Source organism: Electrophorus electricus, chromosome 8 (assembly GCF_041902795.1).
Source record: "Electrophorus electricus isolate QZ-2024a chromosome 8, ASM4190279v1, whole genome shotgun sequence".
Classification (NCBI taxonomy): domain Eukaryota; kingdom Metazoa; phylum Chordata; class Actinopteri; order Gymnotiformes; family Gymnotidae; genus Electrophorus; species Electrophorus electricus.
The window spans coordinates 28,507,501-28,525,000 of record NC_137504.1 but is presented as its reverse complement, the minus strand read 5'-3'; the positions used below and the strand labels follow the sequence as shown (position 1 = coordinate 28,525,000).

Sequence of the window (17,500 nt, the reverse complement as noted above, 5' to 3'; positions counted from 1 at the left end):
GTAAGCGCCTGGAGGATCACGCCGATGAGCGGTCACTGCGGGTCACGTGCGGCTGACCTCAGGCTCAAAGCTATCACACTTTCTTTTTTCCCTCTTCCCCCTTTTTGTGCCTTCTGTGGTGGTCAGCGCACACATTACCTGATTACCTGGTCCTGTCCTGGGACCTGACCGTTAGTCAGACCAGAGTCATTCCAGACTAAACAGATGGTAAAATAAAATGCCTTATACATAACTGGTGAAATTAAAGCGTGTATATATATATATATGTGTGTGTGTGTGTGTGTGTGTGTGTGTGTGTGTGTGTGTGCGCGTGCGTGTATATATATGTATTATTATACATATAAAGTGAAACACAGCGCTTTCCACACTCCCAGCTATGACCAGACCACATTTAAATACCTTTCACCATGACGCATATGGAAATCAGCACCCACTATAAAGCAGAGAGCAGTGCGGTGAAGAGTCCAGACGCTTCCGTTCAGGAATCATCATGTGAGTGTCACGTTTGAGCTTCTGCACGAGCTCGTTTCTATGGAAATGTCTTTATCAGTGGCTTAGGCAAAGCAGGGTCCTTCCTGAAAAACAATCACTGAGTTTATGAATCCTGATGGCAAAAAGTCGGCTTGGAGGAGCGTCCGAGATTCTCCGGGCTCGCTGCATCGCCAAAAAAATCAGAACCGGCAAACGACTTATGGAAAGAAAGGCCCCTGTTGCCCTTTCGGAGTGGTAACTGCAACCATCTGCTCGCTGCCATATGGGATATGGTTTGCATAGTGCTCTGGTGAAGTGTTGGGGATACTGACATAGCTTCTGGGGTGGATACTTTATGACAGTTTCAAATGTTTATTGATAGGAGTTGACCGTATTACAGTATAGTATCAAAATTCTGTACGTGTAAAGTAAAACTTGCATAGTAATTGTGCAACAGTGATGCTCATCAAAGGTCAAAGCTCCCGATGCCAAATGAATGTGGCCCTTAGTTTGGATAATCATGTTTGGCTAACAGCTACTATTGTGACTATCAGGATTAACCAATCAGGAGCATGCATTTTTTCCCCATTTCTCTTCTAACGCCATAGCCAGCTAGATGAACTCCTGATGGATGTTCTGGCAGATAAATGCGAAATAACCAGTAACAAATTCTGTTCCGTTCCAACAAAGAAGTTAAAAACAATGGAACTGGAATTTCATTTCCTGTACCTATTAATGTAGAAAGACTGACTGACACTACATCATACCTTAAATAATGAAATGACAAATTGCGTATGCTACAGTTCTTTGTAGTAATATCCACTGCAGCATTGCACTTGTCGATTTGAATTTACAAGTCAATTTCAGTTAGTATTTTTTCTGATCCTATTGCGAAGTTAATTCTTGGCTGTGCCACTGGTCGGGGAGAATATTCCCAGTTAAAGCTTTGCTGTGCTTGTTGGGCAGGACATGATGATGTGGTTATGGAAAGCAGCCTTCCGGACCCCTGGACCCAGTTTGCAGCTGGATGGGCTCTTTAGAATCCAGCCTTGCACTACTAGCGCAAGAATTAAAGTTTTCCAAGCAGACAGTAAAGCGGTTCCAAATCTCTCTGGACAAGACAAGTTTGTTAAATGTAAATGGAAGTGTCAAGTAAATATAAATATCCAGTGTCTCTGTACAGATGCATTTCAGTCACACAAGAAATAGTTTTCCCTGATTCAACTCTGGTTCAACCACAGGTGCAATTTGTCAAGTCTCTTAGCCTGAGACTGTATAGCTAAGACATAAATAAAACATAACTACCTCAAAAACTGATTTTAATAAATTATTTAAACATAACTATGCAATGATTAAATGTGTTTCTTCATTGTGTGTGTTTTATGAGTGTGTGTGTGTGTGTGTGTGTGAAGACAGAATGCTGCCCTGTGAATGGAGCACACCTACTTAACCCCTCCCTCTCTCCTAAACATCAACTCTCCCTCTCCCCAACACTTCGACTCTCCGTCTCCGTCTCCCACACACTCTGACTCCCATCCTTTCATTGCTCCCTCATTTCTCTCTGGGAGTTCCTTCAACACACTCTTTCTCATTTCTCTCGACTCGACCTCTTTCATTTCTCCCGTGTCTCCTCCTCTATTCCTTGTGCTTTGCTCTCAAAATGCCCCTACAGCTCAGGTTAATGAAATTACCTGACAGTGGATGGGCTACTGTTAAGTTACTTGTGTGTGTGTGTGTGTGTGTGTGTGTGTGTGTGTGTGTGAAAGAGAAAGAGGGCAAAAGAAAGTGCATACATCATTTTCCCCAACCTCCCATGTCATTTAGACAGGCCATAGCCCCTGTTCATGGAGATAGCAATAGTGTACTTAATTCACCTAATTCATCCTCAGCAAACATGGCACCTCATTCAGCATTAGTTTTAATGCTGTACTCTTAACAAATTGTTTTTTAACCACTGTAAATATAGCTGTATCATATTTTGTTGTTTCATAGTGTAATTTAAAACCTAAATATGAAATAACCATGTTCTGTACTCATCTTCCAGAAGTTTCAAAACTTCAATAAAATAAAATGATTACTGAGCATGATGCTTGACCACCAATCTCAGTTGAGGCAAAATGTCAAATCTGGAATGTCACTGGATAAAATGTAATTTCTTTAGCCTGTTGTCTTAAGCAAATTGCGTAAGCAGACAGGTCAGTTTGTACTTATATAACCGAGGAAAGATATTCCAGAATGGAGAAGTTTGGTGTGATGCATATTTAGCGTCAGGCACACACAGGGCTTTGATCTGGTCTACACTGTAGAGTTTCTCTTGACCTTTAGCTACAGTCCCTTCTGTTCTATGGTTCCCTTTTGTTGTAAAAAGCATTGTGCTTTTTGATCTTAAAACTGATTATGTGTTCTCTTATCTCGTATAAGTTGTAGCTTTGTGTAAGTGCAATTGTGGTGTGTGTGTGTGTCTGTATGTGTGTGTGTGTGTGTGTATGTGTGTGTGCGGGTGTGGGTGTGTGCGCGTGTGGGTGCAGGTGCGCGTGTGGGGGCGCGCGCGTGTGTGTGTGTGTGTGTGTGTATGTATGTGTGTGTGCGTGTGTGTATGTTTGTGTGTGTGTGTGCGTATGTGTGTGTGTATATATGTGTGTGTGTGTGTGTGTGTGTGTAACAGACCATCAATAGTATGATAAATGATATTGGTTTTGGACATTGATTCCTCTTCACTTTATGAGTTTTTGTGTTTCTTCAGAAAAGTAGATCATTTGGAGCGTTTCATTTACGGTGTGTGAGTGAGACCAAAAAGGGCCCATAATTCAAACATGACATGATTTGGACATTTGTGTTCCACCCTGCTTCTAGGGCAGTCTTCTAGGGTAGTGTTTTAGGGCAATCTTCTAGGGCAGTCTTCTAGGTTAGTCTTCTAGGGTAGTGTTTTAGGGCAGTCTTCTAGGGTAGTGTTTTAGGGCAGTCTTCTAGGGCAGTCTTCTAGGGTAGTGTTTTAGGGCAGTCTTCTAGGTCAGTCTTCTAGGGTAGTGTTTTAGGGCAGTCTTCTACGGTAGTCTTCTAGGATAGTGTTTTAGGGCAGTCTTCTAGGGCAGTCTTCTAGGGTAGTGTTTTAGGGTAGTCTTCTAGGTCAGTCTTCTAGGGTAGTGTTTTAGGGCAGTCTTCTAGGGCAGTCTTCTAGGGTAGTGTTTTAGGGCAGTCTTCTACGGTAGTCTTCTAGGGTAGTGTTTTAGGGCAGTCTTCTAGGGCAGTCTTGGTGGGCAATTATTAGGTGAGAATATAAAGAAAGACCTCCATCACAGACATACATAACCCCTCGTTTGAAAGCCTGGGGATGAATGGACAAAAAAGGGCAACAGAACAAAGCCTGGACCGGAGAACAAAGAGGAAAAGATCAAAGGTGGACCAGCACAGTTGCCCCAGCACCTGACACACACACACACACACACACACACACACACACACACACACAGAGAAAACTTTGTCTTCTTTCCACATCACTCACCCACCCATTTCTCATGCTCAGTCTCTTCATTCTTACGGCTTGGTGATCCAGGACTACAGTAGTCGAGAGTTTTGTGAGGCCTGCTGCACGACTCTACTCCTGCTTTCTGCTCCAGATGGCGTGGGTGATCGCAGCCTGAGCTGCTTTGGCCAATAGGCTCCCAGGTGTTTTATTTGACGCCTTATGTCAGAAGCAAAGTGAACTAGATGCACTTACAGACTAAATAGCATATAGCTTTACTCACAAAATGCACCCGAGGTTTAGTAAGATTATAATGGAAGCTGCTTTACCTTACCCACAATATAACTATTATTATAAATTGTACTTTAGAGCTACACTACTATATATGATATTTTGTTTACAGTGTGTGTGCATGTGTGTGTGCTATCTTCAGGTAGGCATATCAGCTGTAGGGAGAAAAGGCAAGAAATGAAAAATTATCTAGTGGAAACTTCTATAGTGGACACAGAGAGCTCGTATACACACACATGCACACAGACAAACACACACACAACTAGCTATCTGTCTATCTATTATATATATTCAAAAGTTGCTGAGATGAGGTCAGTCCCCTGAGTGTCAGTGTAGAGAAAGTCTTGAGAACAGGAAATGACCTTAATTTAATTTGCCCCTGAGTGTGACACCAAACAAAATATAGGCTTCAACTGTTTCACCTATGAATAGTGCAGTTGTGTGATATGTGTGCAATGGGTCCATCGGGATAGATATGGGGTATCAGACTCAGTCTTGTAGATATAAGCATAGAATTCATAGCTCAGGCAAAATTCTGCATTTGACTGGTTTACAGCTTTGCTGTGGTGTGTGTGTGTGTGTGTGTGTGTGTGTGTGTGTGTGTGTGTAAGAGAGAGACAAAAAGAAATAGAAACTTTGCGACAGTGTGCAGCTTTGTGGGTGTCTGTATGTGTGTACACATGTATATGTGTGTGTTCAAGCTACAGAAAGAACATTTAGAAATGCAGATTTGAGCAGATTACTGATTACTACATTTATTGGCTAGGATTTTATTTGACTAAGAACTTACAAAGGTACAAAGAAATAATGATATATCTAACATCCCCCTTCCAAACACATACAAACCCCAACATATACTGAGGCATGTGTGCTATTGTGTCCATGGAAACTGAGACACTAACGATTTGTCCTTCAGGCCATCTGCTTTGTGACATTATCTTCAACATCATTTCCAGTGGTTTCAACCTTCTCTTTGTTCCCATATGTATTTCTTCTTCTTGGGTCCTGTAAATCTCTTTGTGTGTGTGTGTGTGTGTGTGTGTGTGTGTGTGTGTGTGTGTGTGTGTGTGTGTGTGTGTGTGTGTACATATATGTCTCTTTGTGTCCATCTGCTCAGCTACAGCTGCACTTCAGCTGCTTGCCCACACCCTCAACTAGCGTCTGATTGGCTGAGAAGGGCAAAGCCTGGAGTATCTAGCCTGGGCCTCTTATGACCGCGTATATAAACAAGCCCTGGACTGGAATAGGTCCCACTGGAAATGGAGTCATGCGGGGACCCCCCCCCCCCCCCCCCCCCCCCGCCAAAAAATGAATAGAAAATAACTGTGATAATAAAAGTTACATGTTAATATATGGTACAATTAATAACTCTGTAGTTGTTAATATAACCTTGGTTCCCTATGTTGCAGTCTGAAAGTCTCGAACTCTACACTTTTCTCTTGAAACCAGACAGACAAACCATTCAACAATCACCAAGCGGTACAATTTCAGCAAAATCAATGTGGTGCTGTAATTGTGAGAGCAACACAATGATAGCTGTTTTTGTGCGTCTGTCTTTAGTGCAGAAACTGCGTAACTTGGACTTTTTAAAGTAATTTGACCTGCAGAAATTGAAAGAGTTTATGTTCACTTCGCAGTTCTGGCTGCGTGGCGTCATGCTCGCCAGGCCCGCTGTGATCAACCAGACCTGCTGCAGGCCTGTGCACGCGCATGCACGGGCGCCTTTCAGCCAGGACGCGCGTTAAGACGGCACGCGAGAGACTCAGGCCCCCGTGCAGCAGTCGGCAGGTGCTCAGACCCTGACACCTTTAAAGGTGGACCAGCTACGTTTTCTGATACGAAATCAGTGGTTGTGCACGAACCTTTGCACGAACAAGATCTAATGACCGAGATATAATCACTTAACTGATCGTTAATAACTTTTATGAAGAGCATGAACATCAACATTTTCTTTAACATTTAGACATCAACCTGACATTTCTCATTTTACACATTTTTATTATTCTTTTTGCGCATTTGGAATGTGCGGAATTTTTCTAAACTACGACTATTTAAACCGTGAATTCATATCTAACCACGGTCACCACGAGCTGCTGCGCGGCTGAGTCGTCGTCTGCTTCTTATTGGCCGGGTTCCTGTCTTCCGTGCGCTTCCGAGATCCAATCCGGGATTTCCCACGTGCCTGAAACTTTGTCTTGTACTGTTGGTTTCTTTCCACTCAATGACATACCATCACCTTCGCAGCGCGCACGCAGATCACGGACTGTGTGGAGGGAGTCCGCGCGAGCGCGTGCCTATTTAGACCTGGACAGAAAGTTTTGTTCATCCACCACTTTTGTTTATCTAGTTGGACCTTCCCTTCTGTTGCTATGGATTCGGTCGATGAGAAAGCTCATCTGTAAAGTTTTGGATACTGCGTCCGAACCCCGACTCGCCCATAGCAGGAGCTTTTATTTGCTCCAGTAAACGTGCGCTTTGCATTTTGGATTCAGCAAATTTGAACCTGTTGTGTAATTTGGAATTTAGCAGCATCCTGGTTGGAGGGACCGGTGCGTGCGTGCGCGTGGGCGCGCGCGTGTTTGCAGTGCGCAGACCATGTCGGGAGTCAGTCGGAAAGGTTCGGGGAGACGAGGGTACTATTACCGACTGCTGGGTCGGCACCGGCTCCAGAGACAACGCAGTCGTTCGAGGAGCAGGTCCAGACCCACGAGCAACAAGGGTAAACACTCTCCCCGTGCTGCTCCTGCACCACTGAGCAGCAGTTGCTGTGGTGGTGTTACTGTCACAGGAGCACGGTGCTACTAATAATGTTTCAGAGTCATGTCTACTTCATAGCAATAGCTTTCCTTTGCCACCACAACACAGACATGGCAACTGAACCCTGGCAACACTAACCTTGCAAATACAATACCAGCACGGAGTGACTTTCCTGTGTAAATCCAGTTATAAAGCGATGTAATAATTAGTGTTACCTTCAGCATTCACAGGGGGGCTGTTCTGAACATTCTTCAGACAACAGAGACATTTCCTCAGCATTGTTCTAAGGAGCCTCCAGCTGCTGAATGTTTTTTTAAAGTGAATGGCCTCAGGTGACTCCACAAATGTCATGTATGCCTGTTTTGAGTTGTTACTTGCCCTGTGTGTGTATGTGTGTGTGTGTGTGTGTGTGTGTGTGTGTGTGTGTGTGTGCTTAGAAAGCTGATTTCTGTACATCAGTAAGCTTTGAAGGCCTATCCAGGAACATGTCATTACATACATGGGCTGCCAGATCTCATATTCTGTTTTAATTGTCATTCCGAGCCATTCTGTGACATTATGTCAGCTACTAAGTCACTACTGTAATCAGGAACAGTAAATGAGGTATTTGGATGCAGCAGTTAGGGCCAGGGTCAATTCAATTTAAGTTAGCTTCTAATAGGTTATTTAATTATTGCAGGGAATTGAGTTTATCTCCTAAATTGATCCTGAGCTAGCTGAGATGACCTGAACCTTGCAATTGTAGATGAATTGCATACAATATGAAGACGAGAGAGAGAGGGGGGGGGATGGGGGGAGGCGTGAGAGATGATTATCTTCTTTGAATGCTGTCTAATTTAGAGTTACACAATGGGAAAAATGGAGAAGCAACTTTTCCAGCACTGTGTGTATGTTTGTGTATGTGTGTGTGTGTGTGAGAGAGAGAGAGAGAGAGAGAGAGAAAGAAAGATCGGTTTGTTGGTTTTGGGCCAGTGCCACCAAGGCATCCGACAGGAATGCCTGCTGATAAAAACAGGAAAAAAAGAATGGGACAGAAGATTAGGGAGAACTTTTCCAATGGACTGATTGTTATTGAGGATGAGCCCCTTTGTGTCTGTTAAAAAAGAGAGTGTACATGAGGGTGTGAATGTTTCTCTCCCACTCTGCTTCTCCCTGTCTCTCTTTAAACTAACCCTGTCATGCTTGAAAATGTTTGGTGGCAAGATTGTATTGCATGGGATCACATGCTCTAGGGATTCGTTATCTGAGGTGACTGTTTGTGTCGGCAAAACCATATGCAGAGGTGAGGATCTTATCAGCTTTTAACCAACACAGGAATACGTCAGTTCCGATTTGATTATGCAAAACTCACAAAAGCCAAGATAGATGTGAGCTCGCCTGAACAAAACCACGTTCACGTACCAAGTGTACACAGATGCTCACATGCACACACACTCACACACAGATGCATATGCTAAATATTTGTAATGCCTTCAGGAATTAGATCTTTTGATTGCATGACTGAAAGGTTCTTTGCAACCATCTCTGTCTTGGTCTTAATGTCTGACAATAAAACATCTTTATGCATGCTGGTCATAGAAGAAGACACACAGACACATTCATACAAACACGCACACACACACATACACACACACACATGCAAACATGCACAAAAACACACATAGTTGCCTATATTGCTTAAATACAAGGCCCCAGCTTTCCCTCCTAAGCAGAGAATTGTGAGATGCTTTCTTTCTCTGGAATCTGATTGGATAACAGATCCAGACAAGATTGGCCCTTTCAACGACTTGGCAGCTTCGATTTTCATTTTTCAGACACCACCAAGACACACATCAGAAGGCATTATGTGTGGAAGATGTGCTGTCAGCTCACAGTGTTCCCAGGCCTCTTATAGTCCAGTAAATGGAGTGCCAACCCATGTGCCGGGAAACCAGGAAGTGTGATGGGGTCGTCTCTAGAGGAAGTGTCTGGCGAGCGTTGGCACCGGGCCCGCTTGTGCTGTTTCACCCGGGTAGAGCCAAACTGGGCGTCTCGAAGTCCCGTGATACATCCGTGGGTCACATGAGAGACTGCATGTGTATGCTTGCGTGTATGTGTATGTGTATGTGCGCATGTGGAATTTTGCGTATGTACGTGCATTGTGCCAGTCCAAAAAGGGCATTAGACAAGTCAGTAAATTCGGCGCAGTCTACAGCTACAGTTACTGAGGATCTAGGTCATCTGGGAGAGCCTCAACAGAGCCAGTGATTATAGAGTGTAGCAGAGCTCAAAGTCCACAACCCGGCAACAGAATGAGGAAATGAGGCAAGTCAGGGTAAAGAGCCGATAGCTAATGTCTAACAGAATAACTCGCTTGTGTAAGGGCTGGTGGACAAAGAAGCAAAGAAGCAGCGTCACCAGGTGGCACAGGGTTAACGCACATGGGACATGACCCCAGTTAACTTCCTCGTTCTGCGTCTCATTCTCGATTTCACCTTACATCCTGAAGAGGGATCACCCACACCTGTTTAGGCTTGTTCTACAATTCAGACAGAATTTATTGGTGTACATAAGTCAGGATCCTTACATTGATTATGAGGTTACTTAAGTATTAACAGAGTATCAAATTCTCTTTTTGGTTATACAGGGACAAATTACATGACGTGAAACTGTTCACCTTATCATATCAGCTGTAAGTTGTCTGTAGCTGTGGAAAAGTTCTCCAGTTTATTATCTCAGTGTCTCATTTATCTGCGCTCTGTCCTCTCACTATTGTCTGATTGTCATATATTCATAGATATTAAATTATATGCCCAACTGGCTAACTGGTAATGAGGAATTTCTTAATGACAGCTGGCCACGTTCTGATGGTTGGCGTCGGACATGTGTTGTCCAGCTCTCCGGAGCTGAGCGTTGTCACGACTGTAGCCTTCAGGGACACATGAAAGTCTTTATTTCCTGTGTTTGCAGCAGAGCACTGCACGGCTGCGGGTGATTAGAGGATGCAGCGGAGGCTGAGACAGACAGTGTGCACGTCTTTATGGACTGTTGCATCAGTTCATGCAGTCTGTTCTTTGTTAGTGGTAATATTGCAGAGATACTTACGACAGCATGTGTGTGTGTGTGTTGGTGTGCGTGCATGTTCGTGTCCATTTGTGTGCATGTGTGTTTGCACGCATGTGCACGTGTGCGTATATATATATATGTGTGTGTGCGTGTGTGTGTGTGTGTGTGTGTGTGTGTGTTTGTTTGTAGGGGGTCTTTTACATTGACTTCTACAAAGACACCAGCTTCTTTATACTGCGCACACCACCACACATGTGCAGCACATGCGTGTTTGAACAGAGTAAATAAGGACCAGATTCTGCTCCTCTGACAGTGAACTACTGTGGGTGTACGTCTACATGCACGTGCGCACGTGCACACTCATGTGTGCACGTGGGACTGGTACTTGAATGTTAGTCTAATGGATTGGAAATATTATTTTGGCCAATTTGACTGTGTAGCTAACCACAGATATATCACAAAAAATAAAAGTGAATCTTATACTACACTTATGGTACCTGTGCACATTGAGTGAGTATACCAAGTTGCTGAGTATACTGGAAAGAATAAATTAGATAGTTCGCATACATATGGTGTGTTGCTCTGTAACCCAAAATGCATCCACATCAAACAATTTCAGTATGAAATTAATTTGTTGGAAATGTAACATTTCCTGATTTATCACTGACCCCCAAAACAAAGCAGAAAAGAATGACAAAAAATGACAAAAGAACCATAGTCTGTGTTTTTCACTCTGTGACTTGTCTATAGTAAATTCTTATACCCATTTAACCTTCCCACCCCAGACCTAATGTGATTTAATGACTAGAATAAATTGCATTGTCATTTTTGCTGAACTACACAGAAAACTTGTAAAGCTATAGCGATAACGAGATGTGTGAGCGCTGAAAGTGATTTAAACTGCCTTGCATGACTAAGGGCGATGTTGCTTTTACAAACAAAACTGCAAGTGAAAAAAAGAGAAACGCTTAAAACTGGAAAAGGACTACAGAGGAGGGGTGGACGTGGTGTGAACACGTGCCTAATCCATCAGAATAACGCAGACTGCATCGCTATGGTAGTTCTGTTAGAAATAGTTCAAGTTTGGTTTATTTGTCACATACAAATAGCATGGGCTTCTATGTATAGTGGACACCCCAGCTAATGGACACTGGCCTGTCTGCGGGATAATGGTCTACAGACATGGACCCGTCCGCTTGCGGGGTAATGGTCTACAGACATGGACCCGTCCGCTTGCGGGGTAATGGTCTACAGACATGGACCCGTCCGCTTGCGGGGTAATGGTCTACAGACATGGACCTGTCCGCTTGCGGGGTAATGGTCTACAGACATGGACCCGTCTGCTTGCGGGGTAATGGCCTTTAAGGACTGGCTGATGCAACTCTAAAGACAAAGAGTAGTACTGTAGCGCACAGCAGGGTTCAACTACCACAGACGCCTTGAGTGTCACCTGCTGCAGGACCTACTGACTACATAAACCAAAATATGTCCAGGCCCATTCACTGCTCAGTCTTGGTCAGTAACTACTGGAATCTGTTCTTGCCTTTGGGCTTCAGTTTCATTAACTTAGCAGAAGAAGACACTGTAGCAAAGGCTGAAGGCAGATGCTCTTCCCAGGACTCAAACCCAGGCCTGACAGGACATAAACATGAGCTCTGACCACCAGACCAAGGAGTCCGCCTGAAATAGCAGCCTGAGCACTCATTTAAGTGACAGTTTCACACCATCCTCCTCTTAGGAGATCGACTGCCTCCATCATAGTGCCTTCACCTCCAGGGAGGACCCCTGCATGTGACACTGTCCACATGTCCCTCCACCCACAAATGCCCTTTCTCCATCACAGAGATTTTCTGTTAGCACACACCAGTAGTTTACAAGTTATGGGCGTAGGCTTCTGGATGGGAAGGTCAGTGGGTTCCCTCTTCCCTTCAGTGAGAGATGGACCATCCAATCTGGGCACTTTGCTGATCCCGAATCCTAAGTGAATGGCAGCTGGCCCTTTCCTCGAAGCACAAGGATCCATTCCCTCAAGGTATCTGGAATTTTGGGATCTAGCAGCCTCTGGGCTTTTCTAAAATTCGTATTCTTTACAAAAGCAACATTAACTGTACTGTGTAGAGGGCTGAGTCCGATTAATCAGTATCTAGAATTGTGGGCTCTGTGAACTGCACCTGCTTCCTGTTGTGACGTGAACTCTGGACCTGGATTTAAGCCCAGCAGGGACTGGCGTGCTGGGCCACAGACTCCTAGTATGTGCTGACTTGACTGTACACACACACATCTGAAGCTGCCCCTGAGTCCTCAGGCTTGTGTCTCACAGAGCACACACACACTCAATGGTATTCAAGCTGGACTTTATGGAATTAATATTGATCGTTGTGGTGACAATATTTCGATATTATCGATAAGTGAAACAATAATGTGGGCACACAAAGTGTTCACAATAACAAGGACACACGGTGTCATGGATTAGAATCACCACTGTGACACTGCCACCTTTTGGAAAATTTCCTGCTTGCTAAACACACACACAAACACACACACACACACACACCGCACAGCTGCAGTACTTGTAATTATTCTTATTCTTATTATTCATCACATTTATATAGCACCTTTCTCAGACTCAAGGACACTTTACATACAGATATCAGCTTTTTTAACAAACACTTTCACGATGAGAAGAGGAAGACAAGTTGTGCACAGCGTACTCTCTATCAGAAACCACACCCCCCTGGGAGACGGCACCATGTACAGGGAAAGGGGAGGAGGTTAAGACCAGGACAGAGCACCAACCATCACTGGACATACGTGCACACACACAGGTCACATTCGTACAGGACAATTTAGAATGTCCAATCGACCTATAACCTCCCTGTCTCAGAACCGTAGGGGTTAAAGTGCGCGGGAGCAGTGGGGTCTGGTGATGTGGTTCTGTCTTTCTGGCTTTGGAATGTCCTAGACAGGAAAACCGGGAAACACTACAATGCTCCTGCCCAAAGTCCAGGAAGTGTGTTTTCTGACCCTCTGAGGGTGTGTTTTTGTTTGTGACTTTGTTGTAAAGCATTCTGAAGGCTGAATGTTCCAATTAGGCTGTACAAAACTAAGAAAGTGTGTGTGTGTGTGAATGTTTCAAGAACAGATGGTATGTTTTTTGGATTATGTGCCTTCTATTCTTGCCAAGACAACCTCTGTTATGAAATCCAGACTTATTTCAAATCATATGTCATTTTTTCCTTTTAAAAAAGGTTCTGTCACAAGTATGACATCAAACTGTCCTCTTCCTGTCTTTACACGTGACATAACATTACTGGTTAGCAAATAAAGTTCCAGTTACTGACAGAATTGTTAAAAATTGTATCATAATAATGTCATGTCAGTGATAGGAATACCATACAATGGAAAGCAATTGTTAATCTATTCTATTCTATTCTACATATAAATACATGATGAATCTTTGGTCTTTACCCATGCAGTCTTGGGGTTTGGGTCTGGCTTTGAGTAAAATCTCAAGTGTTAGTAGTGTGTTTATCAGTATATTTGAAGAGTGTCTGTCTTGATGTTCTACTTACCACTCTTTCTGAATCATGAGGACTGGGGTCTTGCGTAAAGCTTCGGTGTGTGTGAGTGCATTGTGTGTATGCGCTGACAGGTGGCATTGTTTCCTTGAGAGCGTGCGCTAAAGTGCTCCAAATTCTCACTGGGGGCTGAGATCTAGTTGCCATGGGAACAACGGTCTAAGGAGACTGTACTTTCTGACAAACAGGATGGTATGTGTCAATCAGGAAGTCACTGATGACAGTGAAGGTCTAATATAAACATGTGTTCAAGCTCTGAGTGGGTAGTGTAGGTGTCTTCTCTTAAAGTACTCCTTAATAACTGAACTGCACATGTGAGACTTTAACACATGCATATATGTGAAGACAGAATGCAGGGTAGACATACTGGAAAAAAGATACAAACAGTTGGAGTCAATGCGGTGCACGTTAACAGATGAAGTTATAATGTGTGTGTGTGTATGTGTGTGTGAGAGAGAGAGAGAGAGAGAGAGAGAGAGAGAGCGAGAAAGAGAGAGAGAGAGAGAGAGAGAGAGAGAGAGAGAGAGAGAGAGAGAGAGAGAGACAATGAACTGAATCATTAAAAAAACACACAAACACCAAACATACACTGTAACTGATTACAAAGACTTACTGGCAGTAACTCTTATCGGTGCTAGTAAGATATGGACAAGTGTGTGTCAGTGTGAGAGTGTGTGTGTGTGTGTGTGTGTGTGTGTGTGTGTGTGTGTTTGTGTGAGTGTATGTGTGTGTGTGTTTGTGTTTGTGTGAGTGTGTGTGTGTGTGGTGTGTGTGTGTGTGTGTTTGTGTGAGTGTGTTTGTGTGTGTGTGTGTGTGTGTGTGTAAGCATTATTCATATTGCATTGCAGGCATTTTAACACATTGCCTTTTCTGATCTGTCTATACAGTGTCCCATTTCATGTATACCTACTGTGTGATGTATGCGGAGTTACATCAGTACATAATCAGTACAGTTACATAATCATTTATATAACCATCAGTACATAATCAGTACTTTTACAGAATCATTTATATAACCATCAGTACATAATCAGTACAGTTACATAATCATTTATATATCCATCAGTACATAATCAGTACAGTTACATAATCATTTATATATCCATCAGTACATAATCAGTAGTTACATAATCATTTATATATCCATTATTCAGCACCTGATAATACAGTACTTTTTAGTTATTCCTTTTTTGTCTCTTCTTGGCTTCTCTCTCTCTGTCACACACACACACACACACACACACACACACACACACATATGCATACACACTCAGAAGCCTGGCACTGCCTTTAATCACCCATCACCTCCCGAGTGATGAGGTGCTCCACGCCTCTTCTGGGCTAAAGCATAGCCCCAGGGGTCCACTTCTGAGGTGGAAGATCTTGGACTGCAGGACTCGGAACAGAACCGACCAAAACAAGCAAAGACCGCATCCCACAATGATTTGGGGATTCATATCCTGCTTTTAGCACTGATGCAGGAAATTGTGGTTAAGGCAGAATAACTTGCTGTAAATGTTCTGCTTACAGCATGGAGAGGCATTTTACACACACACACACACACACAAGCTTAACAGTGTGTGTGTGGGGGATAATGTGCTCTAACTCACATTGTCTGTACGCTTCACACACACAGTCCACATGCAAGTAGAGGACATGCCCAGATCTGTGCTTCAGATGGAGATAAGACAAGTCATTTGAAATTGTAACTAGACCATTTGTCTGGGCAGGACTTTCTGAAAAGAACGTTGCATGTTTGTTGTGGGGACATTTTCAGTGAGGTCATAAAATCTGGCTAAGCTCCAGCAAGGTTTCAAATCGATGTGGACTTTCAGATGCTGCCCGTTGGTTGTGAAGTTGTCATGTCATCATGTCTGTCTGCCTTTCAGATTCTCCGCCTGAGAGAACGGGACGGAGACGCAGCATGCCGGGCTCCGCCCCTGATAAAGCCCCACCCACAATGGAGACTACGGCTGCAGCCACACCCTTTAGAGTGACAGTAAGTGCTGTGAAAATGTAATTGTGTGTGTGAATGTGTGTCTGTGTGTGTGCACGCGTGCGTTTTGATGTTAACTGATGTTAGTTTGGATTGCAGATGACTGCTCTGTGTTGCAAGTGTGTGTGTGTGTGTGTGTGTGTGTGTGTGTGAGAGAGAGAGCGAGAGAGAGAGAGAGTTTAATTCGGAAAGTTTCTCATTTTGAAGTGAATGCTGAAAGAGAAAAACAAATTTCCTTTTTTTCAGGCCCTAAATTGTAGTTGCAGTGTTGCTGTTTAATTTAGTAGCAAGTATTCGCACTCATAAACGCATTTATGTGCACCCGACGAGTGCTTACGTTTTTAGGTTTCCCAAAATGCACACACCAGCTTTCATCCTTCCACATAAAGATGGCTGGTTTCTATTTAACAGATCGGTGGTAGTTTATAGATATCCTGAGAGCATATACCATTTTGACTGTGAATCCAAAATTAATGACCTTTGAGATCGTTAAACCAGTTTTCTACCTGATTTCTTCTTTCTGCGTGTAACTATGAAAGCTGGCGCATGGCACATAGATTTTGTCTGCTGGCTGTTTTGTGATATTTTCTGATGTCGTGCTTCAGTGATATTTAGCATTTGCAGTTTATTGTACAGTAACCAGCTTAAACGTTTAAACTTCAATATTGATTATTCACTGCGAAGCCACAAACAAAAAAAAGTGAATTAATGAAATAGGCAAATGATTTGACAATGGCCATTTCAACTTAAGTATTCATAAACATTGGGTTCAAGTAGTAGTCAGCTCGCTGTCACCCCTACTGGCTGTTGCTAGTATTGCACTCACATGTATAAACTGAAGCTGGATTTGCTTCACTATCAATTTACCTTAATCCTCTTTATGGCCATCAGTCTCTTCCTTCTAATCTCCTCCGACTCTTGCAAGTTATTAATAATGAAGAACATTTCGTGGCTACTATTAAAAGTTAGAGGCTGAACTCTAGCCAAGGCCAATGTTTAGACTTTCTAAGTATGAAAACATGCTTGTGCCTTGAACATGTATTTTTATTTCAGCCATTAAGACAAATGTGGAGAAAGCTTAAAATAGACAAAGATGGACAGAAGCAGATTTAGAGCTCCCACATTGAGATCTGCTGCCTGGCTTGTTGTGAGGAACAGCAAGGCAGGATTTCACGGTTTATATTAATGTCTAGTGTGTTGACTCATAATTTTTCCCTGTGTGCATGTGTGTGGGTGTGTGTGGGAGCTCTCAAAAATGTGTGCCTGAGGAAATGGTTGGTTTCATTCAGACAGAATGAGTCCATTTGTGTCTTTGTTATTCTGTGAAAGGCGAAGCCAACCTGCTTTGGCCTGTATCAGACTAGTAAACGCAAATTTCAGAAACAGCTTTTTGAGATTCAAAGACATTTAAAGGTTAAAGTTTGTAAGATGATTTAAATGAGGGTATATTAAATGAGTTGTAATTGGCATCACTACCATTGTGCCTGCTATACAGATGCAATGCATAACAAGAACACTGTTTTGTCCTGGAATCCCATACAGAAGATGATGGTGAAACAAGATGATGGTGGTCACCCCCAAACGCCAATGACACTGAATCAAAACATGCCATCTAAATAAAGAGCTTGGCTCAAACTTATATAAGTAGGTTCTTATATTAATGTTGAATTCAGTTCCAGGCTTGCAGCCATTTTGCACGCTTGTGTGTACACGTCTCCTTCGTAAGAAAAGCAGTTATTAATAAAGTGGCTGATGAAGCCATATTCAGTGTGAACAGTCATGACAGCATCCAAGAGACCTGAGGCTGAAGTTTTGGGAGGGACTCAAGGGGGGGGAACAGAAGTAAGCAGACGCGATGCTGTTCGTGTCCTTATATGTGTGCCAGTTCATGGCTTCTGG

The 17,500-nt window shown here is 43.2% G+C and overlaps 1 protein-coding gene across 4 annotated transcripts in view; it reads left to right on the top strand.

The window, feature by feature from the left end:
- dab2ipb (DAB2 interacting protein b) overlaps positions 1–17,500 on the top strand; it is a 94,180-nt gene that overhangs the window by 26,067 nt on the left and 50,613 nt on the right. For 3 of the 4 annotated variants that reach the window (XM_035527709.2, XM_081719962.1, XM_035527710.2), the window contains exon 2: positions 15,495–15,604. In XM_035527709.2, coding sequence (XP_035383602.2) covers positions 15,495–15,604 — 110 coding nt within the window. Of the gene's footprint in view, positions 1–6,475; positions 6,945–15,494; positions 15,605–17,500 lie in introns of those variants that run through there. The other variant, XM_027004296.3, reaches the window with a different exon arrangement.